The sequence below is a fragment of the Vespa mandarinia genome, chromosome 1, assembly GCF_050613455.1.
Source record: "Vespa mandarinia isolate Hongniang chromosome 1, ASM5061345v1, whole genome shotgun sequence".
In the NCBI taxonomy this organism is placed as follows: Eukaryota; Metazoa; Arthropoda; class Insecta; order Hymenoptera; family Vespidae; genus Vespa; species Vespa mandarinia.
The window spans coordinates 15756507-15784314 of record NC_140810.1 but is presented as its reverse complement, the minus strand read 5'-3'; the positions used below and the strand labels follow the sequence as shown (position 1 = coordinate 15784314).

At 30.3% G+C, this 27808-nt stretch overlaps 4 protein-coding genes across 6 annotated transcripts; 2 read left to right on the top strand and 2 right to left on the bottom strand.

Annotated features, from left to right (window-relative positions):
* Positions 1-1217: 1217 nt before the first annotated feature.
* Positions 1218-8317, top strand: PKD (serine/threonine-protein kinase D3). The gene is made up of 14 exons (XM_035871085.2): positions 1218-1641; positions 1820-1962; positions 2248-2530; positions 2633-2764; positions 2835-3040; positions 3146-3425; positions 3502-3659; positions 3733-3794; positions 3860-3989; positions 4050-4182; positions 4266-4448; positions 4536-5288; positions 5422-5507; positions 5583-8317. The coding sequence occupies exons 2-14, from the start codon at positions 1894-1896 to the stop codon at positions 5694-5696; spliced, it is 2589 nt and encodes an 862-aa protein (XP_035726978.1). The 5' UTR covers positions 1218-1641; positions 1820-1893; the 3' UTR covers positions 5697-8317.
* A 268-nt stretch (positions 8318-8585) lies between these two features.
* Positions 8586-11791, bottom strand: LOC118443716 (lipase 3). 2 transcript variants are annotated; one of them, XM_085661154.1, is made up of 9 exons: positions 11623-11791; positions 11478-11564; positions 11010-11081; positions 10101-10404; positions 9904-10018; positions 9584-9830; positions 9269-9518; positions 9045-9187; positions 8586-8967 (listed from the first exon to the last, which is right to left on the bottom strand). In XM_085661154.1, exons 3-9 carry the CDS (start codon positions 11049-11051, stop codon positions 8818-8820), a joined length of 1251 nt encoding a protein of 416 aa, XP_085517280.1. In that variant the 5' UTR covers positions 11052-11081; positions 11478-11564; positions 11623-11791; the 3' UTR covers positions 8586-8817. The 2 variants fall into 2 exon arrangements, with proteins under 2 accessions (XP_085517280.1, XP_085517273.1); XM_085661147.1 differs by having other exon boundaries at positions 8588-8967; positions 11010-11290; positions 11623-11789.
* Positions 11792-13893: 2102 nt separating this feature from the next.
* On the bottom strand, positions 13894-19840 carry Lcch3 (Ligand-gated chloride channel homolog 3). 2 transcript variants are annotated; one of them, XM_035871089.2, is made up of 10 exons: positions 19137-19840; positions 18240-18410; positions 17883-17989; positions 17438-17505; positions 16993-17138; positions 16681-16838; positions 15739-16023; positions 15184-15414; positions 14845-15101; positions 13894-14721 (listed from the first exon to the last, which is right to left on the bottom strand). In XM_035871089.2, the coding sequence occupies exons 2-10, from the start codon at positions 18299-18301 to the stop codon at positions 14569-14571; spliced, it is 1467 nt and encodes a 488-aa protein (XP_035726982.1). In that variant the 5' UTR covers positions 18302-18410; positions 19137-19840; the 3' UTR covers positions 13894-14568. The 2 variants fall into 2 exon arrangements, 1 of the variants encoding a protein (XP_035726982.1); XR_014982939.1 differs by lacking the exons at positions 17438-17505; positions 18240-18410; positions 19137-19840 and having other exon boundaries at positions 13894-13983; positions 14141-14721; positions 17883-17961.
* Positions 19841-21158: 1318 nt separating this feature from the next.
* Positions 21159-27608, top strand: LOC118443712 (gamma-aminobutyric acid receptor subunit alpha-2). The gene is made up of 11 exons (XM_035871086.2): positions 21159-21519; positions 22982-23208; positions 24437-24504; positions 24580-24800; positions 24900-24982; positions 25444-25643; positions 25759-25846; positions 25923-26083; positions 26269-26436; positions 27160-27311; positions 27395-27608. The coding sequence occupies exons 1-11, from the start codon at positions 21491-21493 to the stop codon at positions 27606-27608; spliced, it is 1611 nt and encodes a 536-aa protein (XP_035726979.2). The 5' UTR covers positions 21159-21490.
* Positions 27609-27808: the final 200 nt, after the last annotated feature.

Here is a 27808-nt window from a genome sequence, read left to right as displayed (position 1 = left end):
CTCTCTGTTTCTCTCACCTGTCCCGATATACCCCCACTTCTACTTTTATTACTATGCCGTCAGATGACTCACCTGCCACCTGGTACCAACTTACCGATTCGACTTTACTACGATCAACTTATCAACAGAGTTTTATTATCCAAAAACTGTTCTATCTATTGCCGATCTTATCATTATGCTCGAATTTTTATCCGATCAATTCTATGGTTTTTATTTAGTTATTGATCGATTGTTTTATTTATTTTATATATATATATATATTTGTTTTTTTTTCAATGCGTTTTTCATACGTTTTTGAACGACACAAATGGATCCCCTGGATCAACGAATGGATTCATTCGTTGTAAATAATATCAAGTTATAATTTCGTCAAATCTATTAAATTTAATTTAATTTATTTTTAAAGAGCAATTATTTCAATATTCTTTTATCAATACTTTGTACCAACAATTTTTTTTTTATCATGATCTTGATTTATATAAAGATCTACGATCGCATCGGAATAATATGGTTGTTTTCAAAAACCCATGAGATTGGACGCGAATCATCTTAAAGATTATCCTTGGCCAATCCAATTCTTTCTATAGAATTTAATAGAGGTGTATCTCTTAAATTTACTCGATAATATGTTTAATGTAATATTTTCTCGTGTGAATTAAATAATAAGGAATATATATTATATTTTTACAACAATATATTTCGTAATCATTCGTTATTTCGTATTGGAAATATTATTTAAAAAAGAAAAAAAAAATACCGCATTAATAAGATAAATTAAATAAGACGAATAACTTCTATGATAAAAAATAATGAGAAAAAAAAATAATAGCAAAAATAATAATTACAATCGTTAGAATATAAATGATTAGTATATTTATATATATACATATATATACATACCTATATCGTAAAATTGTAAATACATTAACGTTATCAAGTCTGTTGCATTGTTTGCATTTTTTTTTTTCATACGGAACAGTGATATATAAATCCACAAGTTCGGTATCACATTGTGTAATAGATTACGACTAATTATGACATTTATTACTTAAAATGATAGACAAGAGAAGATTTGTTCAAACAATATATATATATTGAGATAGAAATTTTTGAATTCTACGCTTTTGATGACGTTGCTTTGGAGAGAATTTTTTATTGGCTCTTTACAATATATACATGCGTATTAAGCTTGGCTCTCTTATATTCGCAGGTATGTGCACATATACCGTACGATATAAAGGGGATTCTAAAATCCCCGAGCGTACCGATGTCCTATGCGACGTTGGATTAGTATAGTATACGTGTGTTAGTGTCATATATATACTAAGTAAATCCATTGATTTGTTTAAAACTTTGACGAAACGAGCGACAACCTGATGATTATCGCGAGAATAAAACGTTACGCGAGCGTACGAGCTCTTTTTATAAGAAACTTCAAAATATTCTAACCGATAATTGCGAATGTGCAAAAAGGTTTATGTCAAGGTGGGTCGGTCAGAGATAACTGTAAAATGTCATTGACGAATGTGTGTCAGGCATGGAGTTGACGCTCCTCGATGACACTTGTGGAAACAATCGACTTGAAAATCGCGCAATTTTTAATTTAACGTGACTCTAAGGAATATCAACGTAATCCGTAAAGTACGTACGTGTTGTTTTTTATTTAATAAGATTTTAAACGTGCACTTAAGGAGAAAGAGAAAAAAAAAGAAAAGGGCAAAGAAAAAGAAAAGAAAAAAAGAAAAAAAAAAATAGAAAAAGAAAAGACACAATATTTTGAAATTTCATTTTCTCTTGCATTTTTTGTCCCCTGTTATAGAACAATTGTTTTTCTACAAAAATGCATCAAATACTCGCTCAGCAATACCAAGAGATCTACCAAGTTTTTGACAGATGTTTCAGTTAACGACATATATAGGATTGCTCCTGAATTTTCTAATCAGCTTCACATCCATGTATAAAGTGTGTTCCATATATATACAATGTTTTTTTGACTTATTTTTTATATCTATATAATATCATTTGAGCATGGATTTTTTTTTTATATATATACTTTTTATGTATTCTTTAAGTAGAACAAAATGGATATTTTTGTCTTACATAAATATTGTTGTTTGAGTAAAAAGTTTTGTTTCATATTTAAAAAATTTTTTATATATAAGCATGTTCCTTTTCTTTTCTAATTTCAATTAATTTGCTTTTAACAATTCTTTAATATATTTTTACAATAATTATTCGGGATTACAGATAAGAACTGGTAAAATCATGGAGGGACCAGAAGTTACATTTCTATTTCAATTTGGTTTAACTCGTGATACAGTCACTGTTGAAGCTAGTACATTGACACTTAAGGCTTTAAAAGATTTTGCGTGTAATTTTATAAATGCCAAGTGTCCAGATCATGGGTTAAGTCATCTATATGAGAGATTGCTTCTGTTCAAGCATGATTATAGTTCTACAAATATTTTACAACTTATAACAAATGCAATGGAGGTTGTAGATGAAACACTAGTTGAAATTGTTCTGACTGGTAAGTTTGTATAATTATTGTATAATTATATATTAATTGAAATAAGTATATTAAATGGACAATTATTTAAATATTTGCTTTGTAATTTATATTAAATTTTAGCTCAAGTGCCAAGTGAAGATGTTCCCATTCGTCCTCATGCTTTAACAGTTCATTCTTATAAGGTTCCAACATTTTGTGATTTTTGTGGTGAGATGTTATTTGGTCTTGTGCGACAAGGTCTTAAATGTGAAGGTATGTACATAATATTTTAGATTTGTTATACATGGAATATTAAAAAATACGTTTTTTTTTTACTTTTTAGGTTGTGGTATGAATTATCATAAACGTTGTGTTACTAAAGTACCTAATAACTGCTCGCAAGATAGCAGCCAAAGGCGGCGTAGTTCTGCAATGTTAAATGTGCCAAGATCACCGAGTCAAGGATCCACGAGCAGCTTGACCAGCATTAGTGATGACAATCATAGTGCAAATAACACATCTAATCCAAATCAAAGTAATAATACTTTGGTAAGGATATAATGGCATTGTCTAATAAGTGCATTATCTAATTCTTGTATTAATACTTTTGTATTAGACTTGTATATACAGTTTTGATTTATTAATTTTATATAGGCAGTTCCAAGTATAGTTACTCCAAAACAATCTCGTTCCCCATCATTGAGTGGAAAAACAATTTGGGTTGAGAAAGAAGTTGCAACTCGTATAAAAATTCCACATACATTTGTATTGCATACATATACGCGACCGACAGTATGCGGGCATTGCAAAAAATTGTTAAGAGGCTTATTCAAGCAAGGCCTACAGTGTAAAGATTGTCAATATAATGCTCACAAAAAATGTATTGAAAAAATTCCAAAAGATTGTATTGGAGAGAATCCACGTGATAATACTGGTACAAAATAATTATAACGATTATTAATATTTTCGACAAACATATTTTTATATACTTCTTTAACACATTATTCCAGGCAATGAATATCCTGATAGTGGTGTCGGTAGTGAACCAGAAGGTAAATGTGATGGTAGAAATGAAGAAGGAGATGGGGATAGTGATACAGAATTACTTTTGCCCGTTAAAATGTCTACGTACATAACAGATGAAAATAAAACACCTGATGAGTATACAGTAAATATTATTTCGTTTTTATAGAAATATAAACTTGGAATAGTAAATAATATTTTTATTATATTTTTTGTAGGATCACATACCAACGAATGAAGATGTTAATTATGATGAATTTCAAAAATCTAGACCATCTAGGTATTTATCTTTTATTTTTCAAATTTTCCGATATTTTAAATTATTTTTTATACTTCTCATTACAGTTGCAGTTCTACTCCAAGTAATAACATTCCATTAATGCGTATAGTTCAAAGTGTTAAGCATACGAAACGACGTGGTTCAAAAGTTTTGAAAGAAGGTTGGATGGTACATTTTACAAATCGCGATCCTGTGGTAAGTTGAAAGTGAGAAAATTTTGTTCCAAATCAAAACTGAGAAAATTTAATGTTACAGAGAAAAAAACATTATTGGCGACTTGATACAAAGGCTATAACACTTTTCCAAAGTGATAGTAGCTCTAAATATTATAAGGAAATTCCACTTGCTGAAATTCTGTCGATCGAAACAGCTAAAATACCTCGTTCGCGTAAGTGTTATAGATAAATTAATTTTTGGCATATAACTGAATGATTTTAGATGTTAAAAAAAAAAAAAATATATTTATTTTAGATATAATGCATTGTTTTGAATTAAAAACCTCAACCATTGATTATTACGTTGGAGAAGATCCAACCTATGGTGATAACAATGGTCAAGTTCCTGCACCAGAAAGTGGCATAGGTGTACACGTAGCTAGATCATGGGAAACTAATATTAGACAAGCACTTATGCCTGTAACTACAGCTTCCACTAGTATGTAGTAGATTTTATTATTTTTTATTTTATTTACGTAAAAAATAAATATATGATATATTTGAAAAGTAAATATCATTTGTATAGTTGCAGACCAAGAAGATCCTACAGAACCAGAAGAAAATGTGACCGACATGTCGCAACTATATCAGATATTTCCAGATGAAGTTTTAGGATCAGGACAATTTGGTATAGTTTATGGTGGTGTGCACCGTAAAAGTGGTAGAGCAGTTGCCATTAAAGTTATAGATAAATTACGTTTTCCTACGAAACAAGAAGCACAACTGAAGAATGAAGTGGCTATTTTACAAAATCTATCTCATAGCGGTGTCGTCAATTTGGAGCGTATGTTCGAGACGCCAGAACGAATATTTGTTGTTATGGAGAAATTGAAAGGTGATATGTTAGAGATGATATTAAATTCGGAAAAGGGACGTTTAAGTGAAAGAATAACGAAATTTCTTATCACTCAAATTCTGGTTGCATTGAAGCATTTACATAGTAAAAACATAGTTCATTGCGATTTGAAACCTGAAAATGTTTTACTCAGTAGTGACAATGAATTTACTCAAGTGAAACTCTGTGATTTTGGTTTTGCACGAATTATCGGAGAGAAAAGTTTTAGAAGAAGTGTTGTCGGAACACCAGCGTATTTAGCTCCCGAAGTTTTGAGAAATAAAGGGTATAATCGTTCTTTGGATATGTGGAGCGTAGGAGTTATTATTTATGTATCTTTAAGCGGTACATTTCCATTCAACGAGGAAGAGGACATCAACGAACAAATTCAAAATGCTGCATTTATGTATCCACCTACGCCTTGGAAAGAAATTTCATCCGATGGTAATATAAGTGTAATATCTCTCTAAAAAAAATATATATATATATTTCATTTATTTATAGAAATTATATAATTAGATATTTATGTAGATAAGTTTCCTATATTTTTTTTTCATTTAATGTTTACTATTTTCAGCTATTGATTTAATCAACAATTTATTACAAGTAAAGCAAAGAAAAAGATATACGGTAGATAAAAGTTTACAACATGTCTGGTTGCAGGTATGCAAATAAATAAAGAAGAAGACTACTTACTATTTCTATAAAATAATAAACATTATTTGTATATGCTTATAGGATTATCAAACATGGTGCGATTTAAGAGAACTGGAAACAAAAGTAGGATACCGTTATTTAACTCACGAGAGTGATGATGCTCGTTGGACGGCATATGGTGATCATTGTACATGACAGAACCATCCGCCTACTATAAACATCGAATCATTGCCAATCCCTTTGCCAATACACAAAGGCTGGGTTCGTTGTGCTCGAGCAACGTTGCGACGATTCATTCGTGCCTGAATTAAAACAAGTGCATGCAAAGTAGAGTAAATATCATCTTTCGCTTTAAATGTATCTATTTCGTTATGATATAGATATCGTAGTTATTGATCTACCGATTTTAAAAATACATATTACAGATATCACATTTAAGCAACTTTGTTCAAAAGTATAATGTTGAATTAATAGATATAACAATATTGTGAGACAAATGCATCAAAAGGCCTTTCCAGTCTTCACATGATACATGTTTTTATAATATAATCGTCTCTTCATGAAATTTTTCTAGTACTCGATGTTCGATTAATCGTAAGAAAATAATGTTTCGATCAATTTGAAATTTAATATTATTGAAACTAAGCTTTTAGCCTTACGTTGTTACGCGTGTATTGATATAAAAGTAGGATTCAAAGTAAAATACGCTAGTATATAATTTTTCAAGTATTACACGATTAAAAATGATTGCTTCGAAATGAGAGGGGCATAAAGAAAAAAAGAAAACAAAAAAAAGAAAAGAAGAGAAATCTATTTGTACAAATTTTTTGAAAGAGGAGTCAATAAGTTTGAATTCCCTTTGAACACATAATACAACAACATTCCTCATCAATCTTTGTAAGTATAATTATTAATAAAATATAGCAAAAGATAATATTTGCATGTAAACTATCAAAATGCTCATAGCATTTATAGAAAAATGAAAATGAATGTAGAAACGCAATAGTTTCTACATTGCATTTATTGTTACAATATATCTCTTATTGCTTGCTACATACAATTCTATTTGTTAATTATTAATTATATATATATATATAAAGTATATCTATACAATACATTGCACATGTTACGTGCATGCAAGCATTGCATTAGTAAATCTGAACTATTTAAAGTGTTGAAAAAAGAAAAGAAAAGAACAGTTTTGTATGTCGATAAAAAATATATAAAAGAAAATATCCTTATCTTACATGAGTTAGAATTGCATGGTACTTAACTGCCAAATGATTATTTTTTTTGCCTTGCAATTCTATGTAACAGGAGAGTAATACTTCCGTAATATTTTTATTATTTGATTGGTGAGAAATTAATTTGTTAAAAAAAGGACATGAGAATATTTGATCTTTCATACATAAAATATATGTAAAAGAAAATTTTTCTTAAACTTTGCATAACTTGCATACGCGTTTACTTACGTAACGTACACACAGTATTTTTTATTAACTTTTATATAACTTAATATTGACTCACAAATATTGAGATCTTTTAGAATGCACATAAATATATTTTAAATTAAGATTGGATTGAAATCTATGTTTTTATTGATATATAGTTAGTAAATATAGATAAATGATATAGAGCATTAATATATCGATAATAATATCATTTAATATATATTTATAATACCCTATGATATTATGTACTAACATTTTCATTTTTACACAAAAAAAGATCTTTTATTTTTCATGCTTTTTTATGTACTTTTCAATGCTTTTAGGATGAGAATCTACGTAATGAAACTAAGGATTATATGCTTATATTGGTTTGCAAATTTATAAAATTTATATATGCATATACATATACATATGTGCCCATATAAAGAATTTGTAATATAATGAGTATATTAAACATCTTATAAAAGTTCATTTTCTCTATAAGATGTTATGAGAAATGTAACCGTATTTTATGATAAGATTAATATTAAATCGCAATTATGTAATTTTTTTTTTTATGCAACTGCATTTATCAGTGAATTGTTATTCTTTAAAGATATAAAACAAACATTCCACTGCAGATATAATAGTAAACAAATAATATTCCATTTTAGTTTAATCAGTAAAGATATATATATTTTAGCACTTTACAATGTGCAAATTAAATCCATGACACTACATAACAATTATAGATTTTCCTTGATTTAAAGATCTACTTCATTTATTTATTATTAATAATTAAAAGTTATTCTTAAGAAACAACGATACAAGTAATATAACAGAAAACATACGGTATAGTTTTAAACTTTCTCTTTACTATATTGAAATATAAACTGCTATATCACATACCCCCATTTAAAAATATACAATTAGAAAATTATTTTTTAAGCATTTCCATATTACTTCATTAAATATTAAATATTTCCTGTTAAAAACAATAGATAGAATTTTCTTAAATAATTTGTATGAATTTGACAGAAGGAAATTTTTCTTGATCATGTTTGGAAGTATTTAAAAAAATTACAATTAGCATTTAAAGACTGAAGAATTTCTTGGAAACGACACAATATACAAAATATTTTAATATACTAGGTAGAAAACATGTAATAAACATTGTATACTATCATGTGCTATAAAGAACATTCCGTTGATGTGTAATTAGATTGTTTTCAACTGTAATTAATTGCAATAGCTAATATAAGTCAATAATCACTAAATAACATTTAACGTAATGTTAATTATTTACTTACATGCTGGAAATTATTCGAAATCTCTTACCTATTATTAATCTATATATTTAATTTTGGCACCTGTATAATTCTGTTAAACAGGATAATGTGTAACATATTTTTAATAAAATATTTTACTATGAATATAATTTAGTTGTCTGATTGTATTCTGCATATTTTTATTGATATAAAATAACAAAAAACATTGATTACAATAAAAATATCAAAAGACATATTGATTACAATAAAAATATCAAAAGACATATTGATTACAATAAAAATATCATAGGACATAAAGTTATATATGTATAAAATATGATTTCATGGAAGCACATTATATGTAATACTTTCTATGATATCAATTGTATAAAAACATGTCATTTTTAATATATTTATAAACAATATCTATATATTTACATTTATATACATATACATACATACATACATACATACATACATACATACATACATACATACATACACACACACATACACATACACATATATATTTCTCTTCGTAATTATTACTACCTGAAGTAGAAAATTTCTATATATATTTGTATATAATTTTCTGAATACCAACACTTATAAATATCTTTAAAATCGTTTTAATACTGCTACGACTTTATTATATACAAGTGTTTTAGCATCTCTTCCCCATAGAAAGTCGATATGATTAAACTTTATGTATTCTATTTTCTTTGTCTCTATTACATTAGGTAATTTGTTTATAGTTTTCTGTATATCCTGTAACAAAAATTTCAGTAAATAATTATCATAATGGAATAATTAAGATAAATTAAGCAAAAGAGCAAGTTACTTACCAAAGAATGTGTCAAAAAATCATTTTCTCCATAAAAAACAGCTACTGGAACCTTCACTTTTTCTAAATTATATTTTGGTGGTTGAGTAGAACCATATATTTTTAAATTTTGGGTAACCCCATAATCAAAGTTTCTAAATAATCCTTATAATGTAGAAAATAAAATTAAAAACTGAGCATAGTTAGTTAAATGTTAATGGAATTAATATTTTTTATTTTCAGTACCTGATAAAATGGTTTGACTGTAATGAACCACCTGTTTGGCTGATGCACCAGCTGGAAAGTGTCCAAATATAAGAGGTAACATATGTTTATCAAGCTGATTACTACCGAATCCGGCAATTAAATTAAACCAACAGTTACAAACACCATTTGTTAATGCACTAGGAGCATTGCGAAGAATTGTACCAAAAGCACGTGCTTGTAGCTTATTGTGAGGGAACCACTGATTTATGTTGCAATAGGAAGAACCCCACTGAAATATATATATATCATAAATTATAATGAGAATGAATATAAGGACAAATTATGTTATATTACCTCTATCAAATTATAGAAATGTACTACACATTTCAATAAAGGACTTCGTTGATTAGATATAAAAGCTATTGGAGCTAAACTGATCATTACTTTAACTTTGGCATTATATTCTGGTCGTTCGCTTCCCATTACAAAAAATGTAGTTGTTCCTTGGCTGTATCCAATATAAGACACTTCTGAATGGCCAGTTTTTTCCAAAACATAATCTATTATCGCTGGTATATCATAATAACCTATCTCGTGCCAACTATAATCAAAAGATAAAAAGATAATATTCTTTTAAGTTTATGAACAGAAATATTAAAAACAAAGTTAACTACCTGAAATCCCAGAACTTCTTATCCTTTGGTGTATAAATTTTATGCTTTCTAGAATATTTATTACCACGTGCATTTACAAGCCACACATCATATCCAGCTTCACACACAATATATCCTGATAAATACAAAATAAATATAAATAAAAAATAAATTTTAATTAAATTAATTTAAATTGATCAATTTCTAATATTTCATACCAAGAGCTTTTTGTGGTCCAAGTAAAACCCAATCTGCTGAACTTGAAAGAGCTCCATGATTTATTATAACAGGTGGTTTTGATAATTGTCTATATTCTGGACGGATTGATTTCAGATTCGATTCAGTCGATTTTTCTAAGCTGTCAATAACAACTTGTTCTTCGTTCGATGTGAAATAGGTATTTGTTGAATATACATTAGTCGTATCAGGTGCTGTAATTCTATGTACAGTAAGACAATAATCATCCTCTGTCCAAATATTATGGGTTTCAGGTATATAACCGTGATGTGCAATAAGTTCATGCTGTAATTGAAAATAAGAAATTAAACATTTACAACAATAACAAGCATATGTACAATATCATATCTCGAAATAGACACTTGTATAAATAATAAAGAAAATATTTTGTTGTTAAAAAATTATATAAATACAAGTATTTACAATATTTTTGTTAAAACGTGAATAATTTTTATCGATGGTTCTATGATGAACATCATAGAATGTTCGAGAACAAAAAATATATATGTATGAGTAAAGAGCATCTTATGAAACTCGCTAACCTTGAAACATGATTAAAAAATAAAAAAAAAGAAAAAAGAGAAAAAAAACAAATTAACGACGAAAACATCGGAAAATATGATTTCATCTTATTTACACAGATTGATAAACTAATTTCGTATTTTCGCGGTCTCGTAAAAGCGCTATACGGTAATCTGTTTATGTTCGTTAGATACATATGTCGAAACAATTTAAACATTTTTAAACAGAAACCGCATGTGACCGCGTAAATACAGAGAAGGAATATAAATTTTCTCGTAACTGTTTATTCATCGTTTTCAAATAAATGTATGTAATACATCATTTAGTGACTGATTAAATAACTAATTAATTTTATTTGATAAGCTTACCGTTGTCATATGTATTTCATCTTGATTCGTTACTTCGTTCATTATACGAATGAGAGTTTGCTAAATATAAATCTGTCACAGTGAAGTGTTCAAAAAGTATGTAGGATGTATATAAAGTGAGAAAAAAAATATTAAAGGAAAAAAGGAATAATAAAGAAGAGAAATTCACAAGCACACGCACGTAGTATAACTTTCACGTAGGAAGAAGAATAAGAATGGAACACCAATGGTCGATTTACGAGACTTTCGTAGCGATTTTTCACTTATATCTATAGACACATCTACAATATATATGTGTACATATATATAGACAGAAAGAGAGAGAGAGAGAGACAGACAGACAGACAGAGAGAGAGAGAGAGAGAAAGAGAGAGAAAGAGAGAGAGAGAGAGAGAGAGAGAGAGAGAGAGAGAGAGAGAGAGAGACTTTTATTTAAGAGGATGGTAAATACGAATATATTATACAAACGTAAGAATATATGAGACGTAGAATAGCTCGATCGGTCGAACAAAATGTCACACTTGCTTTGAGATTTGTCGCAGAATGAAATAAAATCTGTAACATCAAAGATGTTGGACATTGGAATGAGGCAGAGAATTAATTATAAACAAACCTGTTTATCATATTATAAATGAGCTTCATTTTCAATTGGTCAGTTTAGTCCAAGGTCGTCAAATTGAACATAAAAACACTTAATGACGTTCTCCACTCGATCTAATACGAAAATAGTGTATACATCACTATTACATTTTTAACGTAAAAATTATCATGTTATGAGAGAGCACGCCTATATGTGATATCACGAAGGGAGTTTTGGTCTCCAATTGTTCATATGATAATATGATGGTAAAAAAGAGGCTGTTTTTATTAAAAATTTGAGGACATTAAAATCGAGGTTTGTTTTCTTACTTTAAGATGTAAATACAAAAAAAAGAAAGAAAGAAAGAAAAGAAAAAAAAAAACAAGAAAATTATTCTTATTAATTCATTTAAAAAAAAAAAAAAAAAGAAAAACTGAAAATTTTTATGTAAAGATCAAAACACAATTGTTGATTAAGGTTATCAATAGATCTATATAATCTAATGGAAAGGTTCGTGTCCATGCTAAAATTGCATCGTCAATGGTTGTTTTCCGTGCTAAGTAGTTCTACGTAGATATTGTAGATTTAAATGTTTTACATCATATTAGCTGTTGCATAAAAAGATTCCGTAAAATTTTTTATAATTCATATCTCGCGTAGATAAGATGTTCCGTGTAATAACACTAATCTATATGATAAAATTAATTGCATAGAAATAGAACGATTTAAACGTTTTTTCTTCTTTTTCTCTTTTTTTTTTTTTTTTATAATTCTTGTGGTTTCAGAAAAATTTGTTTATCTTCGCACACGAATATAGCATATCGTAATGAGACCAGATGCGGAATAGAATTGGTTGTTATCAATGATATAAATAAATATGAATAACAATAAGTATGTAATATCCATTGTCTTTTATATGAATATATTATGTCTATTCGATCGAACTATTGTTGACACAAATAATGTTGTTTTAACATATAATAATAATAATAATAATAATAATAATAATAATAATAATAATAATATTTAATTTATAGATAAATGAGAGATAAGAAAATAATTTGTACAGAAGATTTCATTTTATTTGCAGGTTAAGAGATTTGTGCCGCTTCAATTGTTATCCATTTTTATATGTATATATCTTACATCATATAATATTATACTACATTATTCACAATCTATAATTCAGAGGTCCCCCGAATTTGTCACGGTAGAAGGAAATAACGTGTTTTCTTTACTTGTTTTTTTGGTCACACGTTAAAATATATAAATACGTTTCGATCGGGATAAAACAATAAAACATACATAGAGCGATAAAACATAGACAGGCATAAGATTATTTAAATCTACATAATGTTCGTACATTTTTTTTTACAATAGAATTATGTTTTGAACCAAAAAAAAAACGAAAAAGAAAAGGAAAGAAAAGATTGAATCGAAATATAATTAAATGATAACTGAATAATAATCAGTGTTATGTACTAATAGTACGTTGCGACGATATATATCAGATTATACAATTTAATTGCGCGTGATAATCATCATGATGGCATTATCAACAACAATACAAATTATATATAATGGAAAATTCCTTTCATTTCCGCATTCTCGGTTTTTGATTATATCTTGTTTAAAATTAGTAATAAAAGTTCGAACATGTAAATGCAATTAGTGCGTTCGTACAATTATTGAAAATAATATTTTCTTTTATTACTTTAATTCTTTCATTCATACGATCGGCTTGTAATACATAAAGTACATTACGTCTTTACATTCTTACGTAGAGTCTATTTGGAATACTTTCTACGAATCACTTTCCATGAATAATTTGTGTTTGTATGTGTGTATGTGTATTATTATTTTTTTGGCTTTCTTTATCTTTATATCTTACATAGAGACTAAGCGATTTATATTTTACATAGAGACTAAGCGATTGTAAAATTAAGATAAAATGCGAAAGATCACTAGATACTATGATCGATTTTAATCTCGACGAAATAAAAAATAATGAACGTTTTTCCTCGTTAGCAGGTGTATAATGTAATCGTATACAATTTTTTAGAGATATAATATATATACTTACATACGTATGTACATATGCAATCGGAGATAATCTTTAAACGCAATATAATTTTAAATGAATGAAGAGATTTTTTGTTTATATTAGATAATTACATCTCTCTTTCTCTCTCTCTCTCTCTTTCTCTTATTGCTACGTAAGAACGTTCTCAAGGATATTTTCATTTGGCAGTAAAGAATTGTATAACTTCTGTATATCTCTAAATTCTTTTTTTATTGGATCTTTTTCCTTTTTTTTTTTTCTTTTTTTGCTCTTAATTTGAATATTCTTCTTGTTTACGTCATATTTGTCTCCGATTAAAATTAATAATTCATCTGTATCACGATAATAATAATGATAATAATAATAATTACGTTTAAATATCGTATCCTCATTCATACGTAATATCTCTCGAAAGATCATATGATTTTATAATTAAGAATTTAGCTATAATAATATTTATTTGCGATCAAAGTCTTTAACACCACTTACGTAACTTGATAAGTAATTATGGCAGCTTTCGATTGAGGACACTCGAACGTTCGTAAAATATTTTTTCCATCTTTTTGTTTTTCTTTCCTTTTCTTTTTTCTTTTTTTCTTTTTTTCCTTCTTTTCCTTTTTGTTTCCGTTATAGTAGTTATTAATTTCAGTACGAAGAGCGGATCAATCGATCCCCATATATTGCTTCTCTCATAAATCCGAGACAGTTCTCATCTCTGTCTCTCTCACAATGTCCCATATAAACGCTTAAAACATTTTCTCCCTCTTTTTCTCTCTCTCCCCCCCCTCTCTCTCTCTCTCTTTCTCTCTCTCTCTCTCTCTCTTTTTCCTTTTCTATCTTTCTCTCTGTATATATATACACATGAAATCGTGATAATTCAATTTGTTTTTTTTTATATCTGCGTTTCTTTATATCATTCATACAAAATAAAAGATCCAATATATCGCGTTGAACAGCATGAAACTGACAGGAAATATGATTCTCGAGTATTTGTCGATCACGTTAACGTCTTTGATTTTTGGCATGGACACGCGTAATACCGATGCACCTCTACGGATAGCGTGTAGTACCTATAAAAATTTGTCGATCAACAATGTACCAATACCAATCGAATGTTTTTATGTATTTACTTTGATATTTTTATATTTTCAAGATTATATATAGATATACATAAGGTATATATATATATATACCTTAGGTTTATTTTGTTTCGGGCCTCTATATCTGAGCCCACTGTTTCTACCATGTGTATTATAGGCGACTGTTCTTGAGATACGAAAACTGGGTGGAAATTTGACTGGATCATGATGTTTTCCAAGGCCAGGTGTCGAAGAACCACTAATCAAACCTGATCTATTTCTAATGCTTGGCAATGGCGACATTCTTATATCCTGCAGCTCAATAATATCAGCATCAGTCGAACCAGGAAAAGGTGAGGTAGCTTTGCTTCCTTTAAAACGTTCGTATGTTACGGTTTTCGAAATGAACATTGACTTTCATTCATAGAAACTCTTACGAAACGCATGACTTACCAGTTTTCGAAGTAAGAACTTTCTGTTCCTCGTTATCCTTCTTTTTGCTTTTTTTTTTAGCTCTTGCACCCCAATACGTGTAATTGACTGCCGCGTACTCTAGTAACGCAGCAAAAACGAAAACAAAACACATCACCAGATATATGTCGATAGCTTTGACATAACTGATTCGTGGCAAGGAGCTTCTCACACCAGTTGAAATTGTGGTCATCGTGAGAACAGTTGTGATACCTAAAATGAAAGAATTTATTTTTTGTATCTTGATCGTGCCTTCTTATTCCTTAAAAAGTTCTTTAATATTTTTTTTTTTTTTTTTTTTTTTAGTTTTTATTGTTTTATTTTATTTTATTTTTTTTTTTTATTATCTTTAAGAATTCATTTCTCTTGTGGAATATTCTGTTAAATCTAAAATACGATTTTAGTAACTTCAATATATGGAACGTCCAGTTTATTTTGAAATAAAAAAGTGTTATCAAAGCAATCGGAACAGTGAGTACATAGTCGAAGTGTAAATAGTCGAAGGTCGAATATCGAGCATTGAAAGGATGCTTTTACCCAAGGCCACTCTCGCGCTGGTCGCTTCGTGATTGATCCAGAAACTGACCCAACTAAGCATTACGATGAGTATGCTCGGAAGATAGGTCTGGAACACGAAGTAACCGATATTCCGTTGGAGTTTAAAGCTGAGCGATAACCTTTGATAAATACCGGTAGCCAATTTCTCTTTCCGGTCGTTCGTTTCGTAACCGATTATTGTAAATTGCGGCAATTCCGCTTCCTCCACTCCTCGAACAGGAGTATCTTTCCAATACATTACTACGTCGAGTACCGTGTAACCGTCTGAATAACAAAAATAATTAATAAATCTTAAATTTATTTTATGTGTAACACAATGATAAGCAAATGAACGCTTTTAAATTCAACTTGAATCTCAAATTTAAGTATTATCAGAGATTGACGGAATTCAAATCTTCATTTATATAGATTCGAGTTAATATAATAGATCCTTCAACAATACCTAATCTATTGGACTATTCAATCAAAATTTGCTAATTCTGTAGGATCATTCAAAAATCACGATATTATGATTGTAAATTGTTCAAGATGTTATTTCACGTTCTATTTATTGAGAATACAGAATATTCATGTACCGCATGACTAATGAAACGAGCGGATTATTGCGGTTTTACCTGTTTCGCATCGACTCTCCGCAATATCCAATTTTCCTATCTGATCATAATTACCGGTGAAAGTTATTAATATTTGACGTTATCTTAAGCGACTTAATTTATTAGGAAAGTTCGAACGATCGATACGATAATGACAGTTTAATAAGAAACTTTCTCCATAAGACGATTTAATTTCCGCTTTCATGTTCGATCTGTTAGTCCGGTATACGTTTATATCTACATTGAATGTTATTTTAACGATATAATTACGATATGTTAATTATTAAATAAAGAAGAAGGTAAAAAAATTGAACGTATATATTCTTACAGCTCTCGATCTCTACGGTGCAATTCTGCGAATCGAGAGGATAGTAGTGCAGATCCATCATGCAGGCCAATGTCGTTGTGAATCTCATGCCATAAGTGATGGAACCGTCGCCGGAGAGTCTGACGAGTTTATTGCGTTCAGTTACGTCGTGCAAAAAGCTGGAAAAAGAAAAAGAATGAAAGAGAGGTATAGCTTTAAATTTTTCATAAATCTCGTTTGAATTTAGTTCGGTGATTATCATTTATCAAAAATAATGATTATTTTTCTTGCTTTATCTTTTCAGTGATGATGACTTAGAAGTCATCTGTCTACCTGTTCTTATCGTTGGCAAAGAAAGTATCCGGGACCCAAATCTTTTCTGCAAAATCACCACTCAGTGTCAAGATTTCCTCCTCTTGCGAAAAGGCGAGTCTTTCGTCTTTCCAATATTGATTTAAATACATTGTTATAGTGTAATCCTACAACATAATCGGTCGGTGCACACATTTACCTTCTTATATATTTATTTATTTTTTCATCTATGATTTAGGATCATGCTTATGATAATAAATGATTTCTCTTTAGAATGAAAATGATCATGATTTATGAAGACATTCGATAAGATAGCAACGCCCTTGGGCCAAAACATATTTGTTTATCGAGGACATTGCAGATAAAATATAGGAAGTAAAATATATAAAATATGATAAAATGTAACGGACGTTGTTATTTGAGATATCTAGTTCTTTCTTTTTTAACATATCTTGTTTTTACTCACCATATTGACTTCCGAAATAGCATCGAAACTCGCTATAGTTAAATCCATACCAACTAATAGTGGCTCTCCTAAAGGGAATGATTCAACAAAAGAAAAAAAAACAAAAAGAAAAAAAAAAGAAGAAATTTCAATATTTCAACTCGAACAGCGTAGGTAGATCGAAGCGATTCTATTATTTTTATAACTTTATCCGATTTTAAAATCTATGAGATTAGATTTAATCGGCGCGCCACTCTATTAAAAGTTTCAAGCGTATCGCCGTCGAATGGATTGGAAATCCATTAAAGGCGATTGATTTATTTTACGCGATATGACGTATAGTTAATATTATTTGTTGATTTTTTTGCAACGTCGTTGTTTTTCAAATTTTACAAAAGACTGCATCTCTCGAGTCGCGAGAAAAAAGTGGTACGCGCTTTTATTTCTGGTAATATGTTATACCTACCGCCAAAATTCGGCCTCAATCGAATGTCATAGCCGTCGAGTATTCTCGATATGGTCTGCGTGACATTTTCCAGTTTGTCAAACATTCTTGTATTCTCCAACGCAGCCCTAAATATTTATTCGTTTTGTCATTGCTATTACGACGTTGCAATGTTTTGCATTATTTTTTCTTTTTTTTCTTTTTGTTTTTCTTTCGTGATCTTTCGTAAAATTGTTTTGACTTTAATTGACGTAAGATGCGATAAGAAGAAAAAGAAGAGAAAGCGCAAAGACAAAGAAACAGTGTCGGGCCTATGATTAATAACATCGGAAGTCACGAGGAGATAAATGATGAGGTTCAATCTCTCTTTGCCCTTACCAAACGATATGATGAGACAACTGCACAAGAAGAAACGTTAATGGCAGTCCACGCGGCAGCATTCTGCCGATGGTCGACGACCCAATCAGAAATGTTAGAGCACAGGAAAGAATGTCATCTCCTGGCGAGATCTTTGTGTCTCAACATATTCACTCTCGGTACCGCTGCAAGCTGAAATAAAACAAAAGAGAACGCCATTCCTTTCTCCTAACTTGTCCTTGACCTCCGACCTCGCGATCTTTTTCTTTCTCTCTCTCTGTCTTTCTCTCTCTTTCTCTCTCTCTTTTTCTTTCTTTCTCTCTCTCCTTTCTCTCCTTCTACGTAAGACCGAGTCGAGATTTAACATCATATCTCTGTTGCTCTGACGCGAACGTAATTCTTATATGTAAGAGGGCTCGTTTAATTTATTGCATTATTGGATAACAGTAAATAGGCCATGATTATTTTATCAATTAATAGATAGTAAAGTTATCGCTTGAATGACTTTATAGTAGTTTTGGTAGTTGGCTTTTTAATTTGTTTTTTAATATTTTTAAAATTGAATGTAGAGGAATATAAACGATATGCTCTCATTGATCCATCTTATTATTTTCAATGACAATTTATAATAATGTAAAATACATATATGAGCGTTTGATCGCGACAATTATTTGTTGTCAATAGAAAGACCGCGTATTTGATCGAACGAGATGTGGGCAACTATTGTAAGCAGTTTCTACTCACTACCACTTTAAAAGCATTTCTATAGAATTCGTAAGAGCTTTTAGATCTTACTTATAAATGTTCTTATCAAAGCTAGTTCTCGTGATATATCTTTGTTCATTATTATGATTCTTTTATTTTATTTTTCTATTTTCTTTTTTTCTTTTTTTGCAATAACATATAAGATTATCTTACCTGTTAATTCACGAGTGTCAAGAAGGAAAAAAAGAAGAAGAAGCAGTGGTATCAGTAGCAGCAACAGCAACAGTAGTAATAGTAGTAATAGTAATAGTAATAGTAATAGTAGTAGTAATAATAATAGTAGTAGGAGTAGTAGAAGTAGTAGTAGTAATAATTACGGTCAAGGTATACACCGACAAGATCAAATTTCCACGTGAAAAAGGATACTTCCCGTAAACAGCTCGTCACAACGCGAACATCGTTATATCGCACACCTTCAAGATCACGGTCCTTCGAGTACACACGCGATTCTGTAATCCGATAGGAGGCATTCTCAACGACGTTTCTTCCTTCTGGACCGTCGCAGCATTAGCGACGAGAATTCCTCGATATTTTCGATCGGTCGAACTCTTGCGGCTTTTTTTTTCTCTCATAAAACCTCATATAACTTTTTCTTTTAATTTTACGAACGAACACGAGTTATTTATCGTTTGATTTTATTTAGAAAAATTTTTTCTCTCTCTGTTTGTCTTTCTTCCTCTCTTTTTTTCTCTCTCTCTCTCTCTTTTTGTCTCTCTCTTTCTCTCTCTCTCTCTCTCTCTCTCTCTTTCTTTCTCTCGTGGTTCATCGAGGAGAGAGAATGAAATTTCTCGTCACGACACGAATTTCGAGGATACCAGCTCGCATCCCCGTTTGTGGCATGGAACCACTACCTTTGCTTTCTCCTTTTACTTTCCTCCCCTCTTTGCTTTCTCTTCCTTTCTCTCTCTCTCTCTCTCCCTCTCTCTTTCTCTCTCTCTTTCTCTTTGTCTCTATCTCTTTCTCTTACTCTCTGCATTCATCAGATGGAGGGGTGCGAGAGAATAAGCGCACGCGCGTACCCGTTTAGCTCGACCTAGTGACACACGGACTCGTCGAATTTCCAGACCACGCTGATCGAACGCCATCTCCACAAGCATCCTTAAGATATAGTAGAAAGAGAGTCGTTAACCTTTGAGGGTTGTACAGAAGGATAGATAGCGTCGGTCTTAACGATCGATGCATTTTTCCAACGAAGTAATCGTCTTCATATCGGCGCATCATCTTCTCCTTCCTTTTCTCTGTATAACCTTCCCCCACAATCCTTCGCCCACTGCTACCCCCCTTTTTTTTTATTCGAACGACAAACAAATCAACAATAAGAAAAACTATACGATAGAAAGAAAATTCTTCTCGACGTCTTATGATCTATACTTCTAATATATTATTTTTTCCTTCTTAGATAAATAAATACAATCTCATTTCTCTTGAAAACGATCCTACCGTGGAACGAATTCAAGTGGTAGATGGAAAACGATGTCAAATACTACACGTTTGTATTCCCTTTGAGCCAGCAAGAAAAAACTCGAAGAGAGAATTTTTTTCTTTTTCTTTTTATAAAGAAGTTCAGTGAAAAAATACTTTTCATCTTTGATAGAATTGGACGATTCTATTTTCTGTGTCGTATTTTTTTAACGACGTAACGAAATAAATGTTTATTAGATTACTTGATTAACATCAGAATTATCGACAATATTATTCCGGTATATTAACATATACATACATGTTTCATATTATATATATGTATCATAGAAAGAGAGGGAGAAAAGGAATTAATAAAATTGATCTCATATGCATCTGTAATAAAAAAAAGTTATAATATTTTAAGAAAACATGAAGTTTAACTAAGGAAATTAAGATAAATTTAGTTTTAAGTAAAACAACGATCGAATCTAATACGATTCTAGATATCCTTCGTTAACATAGTTTAGATAATTGATCTAAGATCGATAATGACGAACAATAGTTCTTTTTTATTATAAAAATATGTGAAGTAGCTTCAAGCTTCAGATTTTTCTTTCTTTTTTTTATAAATCAAAGTTCATATATTACTCCGTTCTTTTTTGCTTTTTTTTTCTTACGTTTGAATTCGTAAAGATTCGCAAAGAAATTGAAAATGGTGTGAGAGAGTAAGAGATCGAGAGGGTCGTTTAAACGCGGGAATCGCCGGCGTGCTTTTGGAGCTTGCGCGTCGGGTGCCGCGCTCTGCGAATCGTTCTTAAGAGCTTTAGCGGTGGGAAATCTACGCGACTCTCGCAATGGTCTGTCGTTCGTCGGTGTTTCGAGGCGATCATTAAAATCGGCAGTGACTACATTATCAAAGCTTTCTTTTGGAAAAATTAAAGAGAGACGATAAGTCACTTTTTCTCTCTCTCTCTACCTCTCTTTCTTCCTCTACCTCTCTTTGTTTCTCTCTTTCTCTCACTTTCCCTCTCTCAAGTTTCAACGAAGTTTCTTCATAGGAAGGGTAAAACGAAAAAGGAAAAGAAGCGGAGTGATAATCATTAATCATGAAATTGAACGTAGCGGAGTTATCGATGTGAGTAAAAGCGCGGTAAATTATTTTTTTTTATTCCTTTCTTATTTTTACAGTTTGTTTATAATTTATATAAAAAAAAATTTTTTTCGTTTCATTTTCATCGTTATTTATTATATTTAATCCTCTTTCTCTATTGTGCATTAGTTAATATATAATAATTTTTAAATCTCAACACTATATCTTTTTTATTTAATCAAAATGTATAATTGCACCGCAATTTATTTCAATTATCCTATATTATTGCGTATAAAGATCGTTAGAATTATTGTATTAAAGATAATATATATATATATATATATATATATGTGTGAACATTTAGGATCCAAAGTGTTTGGGTTACATGAACGTTTATTAGGCATCATCGAAATAGATTCCAATCGAAACGGGCATATATTTAAAAAAGGATCGTATATTACGACGCTTCATTAGCGCAATATCATGGTTTATTCGGCTATGCAAACTTTCATTCGTACAATATTGAAATACAGGCAAATATACACACACACACACATACACATATATATAGATAAGTTTATACATAGATACACAGAGATGTATGCAGATAGAATGTATGTAGAGACGTAGAGAAAGAGGGGGAGAATGGGCTAACGAGAATCCGAAATTAAGGTCTGCTATTGAAAAAAGCAAGCTCAAACGAGCAGTCGCGCGATCTCCAGGAGCAAATAATTATTATACTTATACGATATGATACACCCCATGTATATATATATATATATATATATATATACATATACGTGTATGTGTGTGTATTTTCGTGTATTTGTTCGTTTCGAAATGAAACCTTTGGCGAACTAGAAATCGAAGTCGAATGTCAAGGAATTCATCGAAATTCATTCGACGAAATGAAATACGCGCGAAAAGTATTTGAAACATGTTGGTCGTGGCTCGATTAGATATCGATTTCTCAATAGAAATGCAATGTTAAGCTAGCACCAGGTTTACGTAGGAATTCTGTGGTGTCGGTTCATGTAATCACATAAACTCTAATATCAGGAACAAAATGTGCATACGATCACGAGAATGTGATGTAATGAGCCGTAGTGTTCACTTGAAAGAGTGACGCTAACACTTGCCAATGTAAAGGTGCTGAATTGGCGGACGACGAGGGTACTCTTCTTGCTCTTGCTCTTCCTATTCCTCTCATCTTTGTCCAAGCCTTACTGCATATCTACGGGACCCACAGATACCAGGCCTTTTTCAACTTTAAAAGTGCCACGTTTAGACACGAGGAAACTCGTTACTCTTGCTTTCTAACATTATTTTATTTTTTTTTCTTTTTTCTTATTCTTCCTTTACATTTGACGTTTTAATCAATTCGTCAAGAATTTTCTATTTTATAATATAGATAATTTTTAATTTACATTAATTTTCTATCATTTCGTGTAACAACGGAAAAAAAATAATAAACGTTTAATGCATCTTATTACCTTACCATTAATAGGTTGACCCTTCTTCTACCATTCACCACCTGCAAAAGTACCAATTATGACATTGAAATTATACCTTCGTTGAGATTCAACTCGTCTGAGAGAATTTCCTCCTCGTCGTTAACGATCGGTAGATTTACTAGAGGTACAGTCACAGATATCGTCTCGAAAAATATAACCATGGTTTTGGAGAATCTACTTATGAATTATGAAAACAATCAACTACCAACACACGGAAAAGGTATTGTTTTATTCGATATATCTTTTTACCAATAAAACGTAGAATAGTGTCGTTAGATCTTTAATTAATTCAGAATATCAAGGGAGTCATTTATGCAATTATTATTGCAAAAAGTGTTTGCTTATTACATAGAGATGGAATAGATTAAATAGATAAAAATGAAATTCTTATGTTCTATTCGAAACTTAGAGTTATTATATAAATATCTTTATCGTGTATCTTTATCGTCTTAATTGCTTATTTATAAAAAAAAAAAAATATATATATATATATACATATATAGTAAAATATTGGATTACGATAGGGATTATGGTATTCGTGTGTAAAACCTTACAGACCGTTGAATTTTTGTGTCGAAAGATGAACCGGATGGCTCTCTGCGAACGCTGCAAAAATTTCGTGGCCGCGTTCCTACGATCCGTTAAACTCTTAAAAATGTGAAGAGAAATGTGAAGCGACACGATATAAAGCGAAATTAGTTACGTCTCGTTACGTTATCTTGTACCTCCTGTAGAAATATGAGTTAACTTATGAAGGTAAAGAGATAGGAGGAGGAGGGAGGAGGGAGGAGAAAATGAAAAAAAGGAAAGTAATTATATGGAAGCAAATTTGTTAATTGGAGTGAAAGAATCGCATTTTCCTAATTCATCTTGATTCCTTTGGAAAATCTGACACATCCTTTTTTTGGCCGACCACTTCCGATAATCTTTTAGAAATTTTTTCATTTCACTGGAACGATTCAGAGTCGTCAGAAAGAATTCGAGTTTGTCCTACCAGCTTCTTGTTTTATTACCGATTTCTCTCCCACCTCTCCATTACTATTCTGATAGTTTTTTCTTTGTGTCCAGAAAGACTTATCATCGCGAATGGAATGGCTCAATATCGATATTACATGCATACCTCAAATTGGAGTAGAGCCAGATGTGAGAAAAGGATTAAAAAAAAAAGAGAAAAAAAAAATAAAAGAAACTATTGCTCGGTTTTTAAATCGTATCTACCTCTGAAATACAGCAGGATCGTCTCACTTTTGGCCGCCTTCGTCAATTTCACATTTCCCTCTTTCTGTTTTTTCCACTTTTTTCCTTCCGTTATTGGACTTTCTCTGTGTACCCAAGATTTGTCAACAAACGACAGAGAACACGATCTTCTCGCCAAAATCATATTTCATAGAGAATTCATTTGTCATTTCGTTATATTCTAGAAAATAATATTGCATAAAAATTCGTAGGTACACCAACGGTGGTAAAGACAAATATCCTGATAAGAAGTATGGGTCCTGTTTCCGAATTGGATATGGTAGAAATAATTATTTAATGATTTTATAAAGATCCATAGTGATATAATGAATCGATAAATTATTTTTCACTTTAGGATTACTCAATGGATTGTTACTTCCGACAATCTTGGCGTGATTCTCGTCTTAGTTTCTTAGGACCTATCAAATCCCTCAGCCTTAGTATCAAGATGCTCGAGAGAATTTGGCGTCCAGACACGTACTTCTACAATGGGAAACACAGTTACGTGCATACCATCACTGTGCCCAATAAGTTGCTGAGAATTTCTCAGGACGGTGATATACTCTATTCCATGAGGTCTATATAACATTAAGTTCTACATATCTTTTATTCTTTTTTTTTTTTTTTTATTTTTTTCTAATTCATTTTCTTTAACAATTATACATTTTGTTTTAGACTTACCATTAAAGCAAAGTGTCCTATGGAGTTACAGAACTTTCCTATGGATCGACAATCGTGCCCATTAATTTTAGGAAGCTGTACGTACACCCTTGCCGATTTATTTTATAATACGTTTTTATACGCGAGAAAATTTTAGTATTATCACCTTCCATCCTCGCAAGATTCAAATACTTTCTTTGATTATTAATTTATTCATAATTTTTTAAAAATATCTCTCACATATTCACTCGCAAAGATAACTTATTCATCACGTGTTAGAGACATCCAAAATTATATATGCCTGGCGATCGAGTTACGTGTTACGATAAATATTATAAATATTATATATAAATCTCATATCTTTTTCTAGTTTTCTCGTATTCTCGATCAAAAAATATTTTACATAGATCGATTATGTTACTGCAATTATAGATAGCAGTATGGTACTATTCGAAAATAAAAGATATTACAATTTTTCTTCATTTGAAAAAACATAGAAATATTTTCTCCTCTAGACGTAGATACATGTAACGCAAATTAAAATTGTTTATTGTTTTAGATGCATACACCTCCCAACAATTAGTTTATGAATGGCAAGAAGGATCGTCCGTAAACTTTGTTCCTGGAATGGCACTATCACAATTCGATTTAATGGGTTCTCCCTATAGAAATCTTACGTTTGTACGTCGTGAAGGCGAGTTCTCTGTTCTTCAAGTATCTTTTAATTTACAACGAAATACCGGTTATTTTTTAATACAAGTAAGAATTAAATTCGAATTTTATTTCGATCATACGTGTTTTCCTTCTAATGAAAGAATTATTTTTTTTTCTTTTTTTTTTTTTTTCTTCTTTTCATTTATATTTAATATTCAAGGTCTACGTTCCGTGTGTACTTATAGTCGTCTTAAGTTGGGTATCGTTTTGGATTCATCGTGAAGCTACCAGCGATCGAGTAGGTTTAGGTAAAATTATTTTATCGATAAGTCTGAAACGTGAGCTTGTGTATCGGTATTTAAATTAAAATATCTTTATCATAAGGTATCACAACGGTACTAACACTTTCTACGATAAGCCTTGATTCAAGAACTGATTTACCAAAAGTGAGATACGCTACAGCCCTCGATTGGTTTCTTCTCATGAGTTTCGGTTATTGCATTGCTACACTTTTAGAATTTGCTGGGGTACATTATTTTACGAAGGTATGAGATCATAAAGTATTGACACTTTACTCTCTCTCTCTCTCTCTCTCTCTCTCTCTCTCTCTCTCTCTTTCTCTCTCTCTCTTTTTCTCTCTCTCTCTCTCTCTTTCTCTCTCTCTCTCTCTCTCTCTCTCTCTCTCTCTCATTCTCTCTCTTTCTTAGTAATAATTTTAGTCTTTTCATAGGTAGGAAGTGGAGAACTTCCATTGGACGATGAAGAATGGGAAAATATTTCGGACAAGGAGTACGAAGATCCATTTTGTACAATCACTACTTGCGGTCCCCAAACTATTCATCCAGATAGTATCATCGACGAAACTTCCAGAAGTTCCACCGTCTGCAGCGTTTATAATGTAAAAATATTTTGAAAAAATATAACATACAGGGTGAGTTCTTTAAATTAATATCTTGAAAATAGCTCATTTTTGAGAAAAAAGTTTAAAATAAAAGTTGTATGGTTTGAAGGAGGAGGGTGGGACATGATAGTATTATTTCTTTTTGATTCGTTTGGACGTTTTCATAATTATTTCAAAATCAACTTTATTTTGTTTTCAGTGGAAATTTATAATTCTTTAAACGAGATCTTATTTTACATAAAAAATAAACAAATAATTTTTATCGAGAACATTTCTTATCCAAACTTTACTTTTTACAATATTTAACATTATTTCGACAAAAAAAAATTAAAGCAAATAGAAATATAAAAGAAAAGAGAAAAATATTGTTAATAAATATTCAAAATAATTGTTCTGATTTTCGTAAATACGATAGTATCGAATAGGATAGAATAGGATTGAATAAAATTAAAATAATTTTTAAAATGTTTTAATTCTTAAATTATATTACCCTCGGCCCCAAAACCAAACAATTTCTGTTTCAATTTTTTTTTTCAAAGATGTGTTGTTTTCGAAATATTTAGATGCCTCAATTTAAAAAACTCATCCTGTATGTATATATATATATATATATATATATATATATATATATATATATATATGTATATACATAGTTACATCCATAATGAATACTATTATTTATCTAAGAATATAATAAAATAATGTGTCACAAATTTGTAGGATTCGGTTATGTACAACCGACGATCTTATCAGCCCGTAACAATGACTGTTACGTCGAGACCGTCCACAATGGAAAGACAGACACAAACCGAACATCGATTACCTAAATGGAAACAATTTTTATACTGTTTGGCAGGTGATGATGAGTTTAGGTAATTAGTACATATTCAGCATATTTATTATGTTTATTATATTTGAATATAATGATACTAAATTATTTTGTTGAGAATTATAGAAGGCAACGACAACGTGAAGCAATAAGGAATTGCCGAAAATTCGGAGAACGTGTAGCGAGACATATCAATAGTGTATCGACTATAGATAGAGTAGCACGAATAGTTTTTCCAGCATCTTTTGGATTACTTAATGTATGTTACTGGGTCGTTTATGTCACTTATCAGGAAGAATTTAAATGGCAAGATCCACCGATTGGTTCGATTTCTAAATAAAAACTTCCTTATCAAATTAAATATTGTCAAATAAATGAAATCTAAATTTCATGCATTTTTTCTTTTTATAAATTTACGAAAATATATTCTATAAAGTAGATTTAGAAAACATGTAATATATATGTATGTTTCATTATTATACATATAATTATCGACTAAGCAATGTCTCTCTTTCACATTCATTATCTGAAATTATTTAT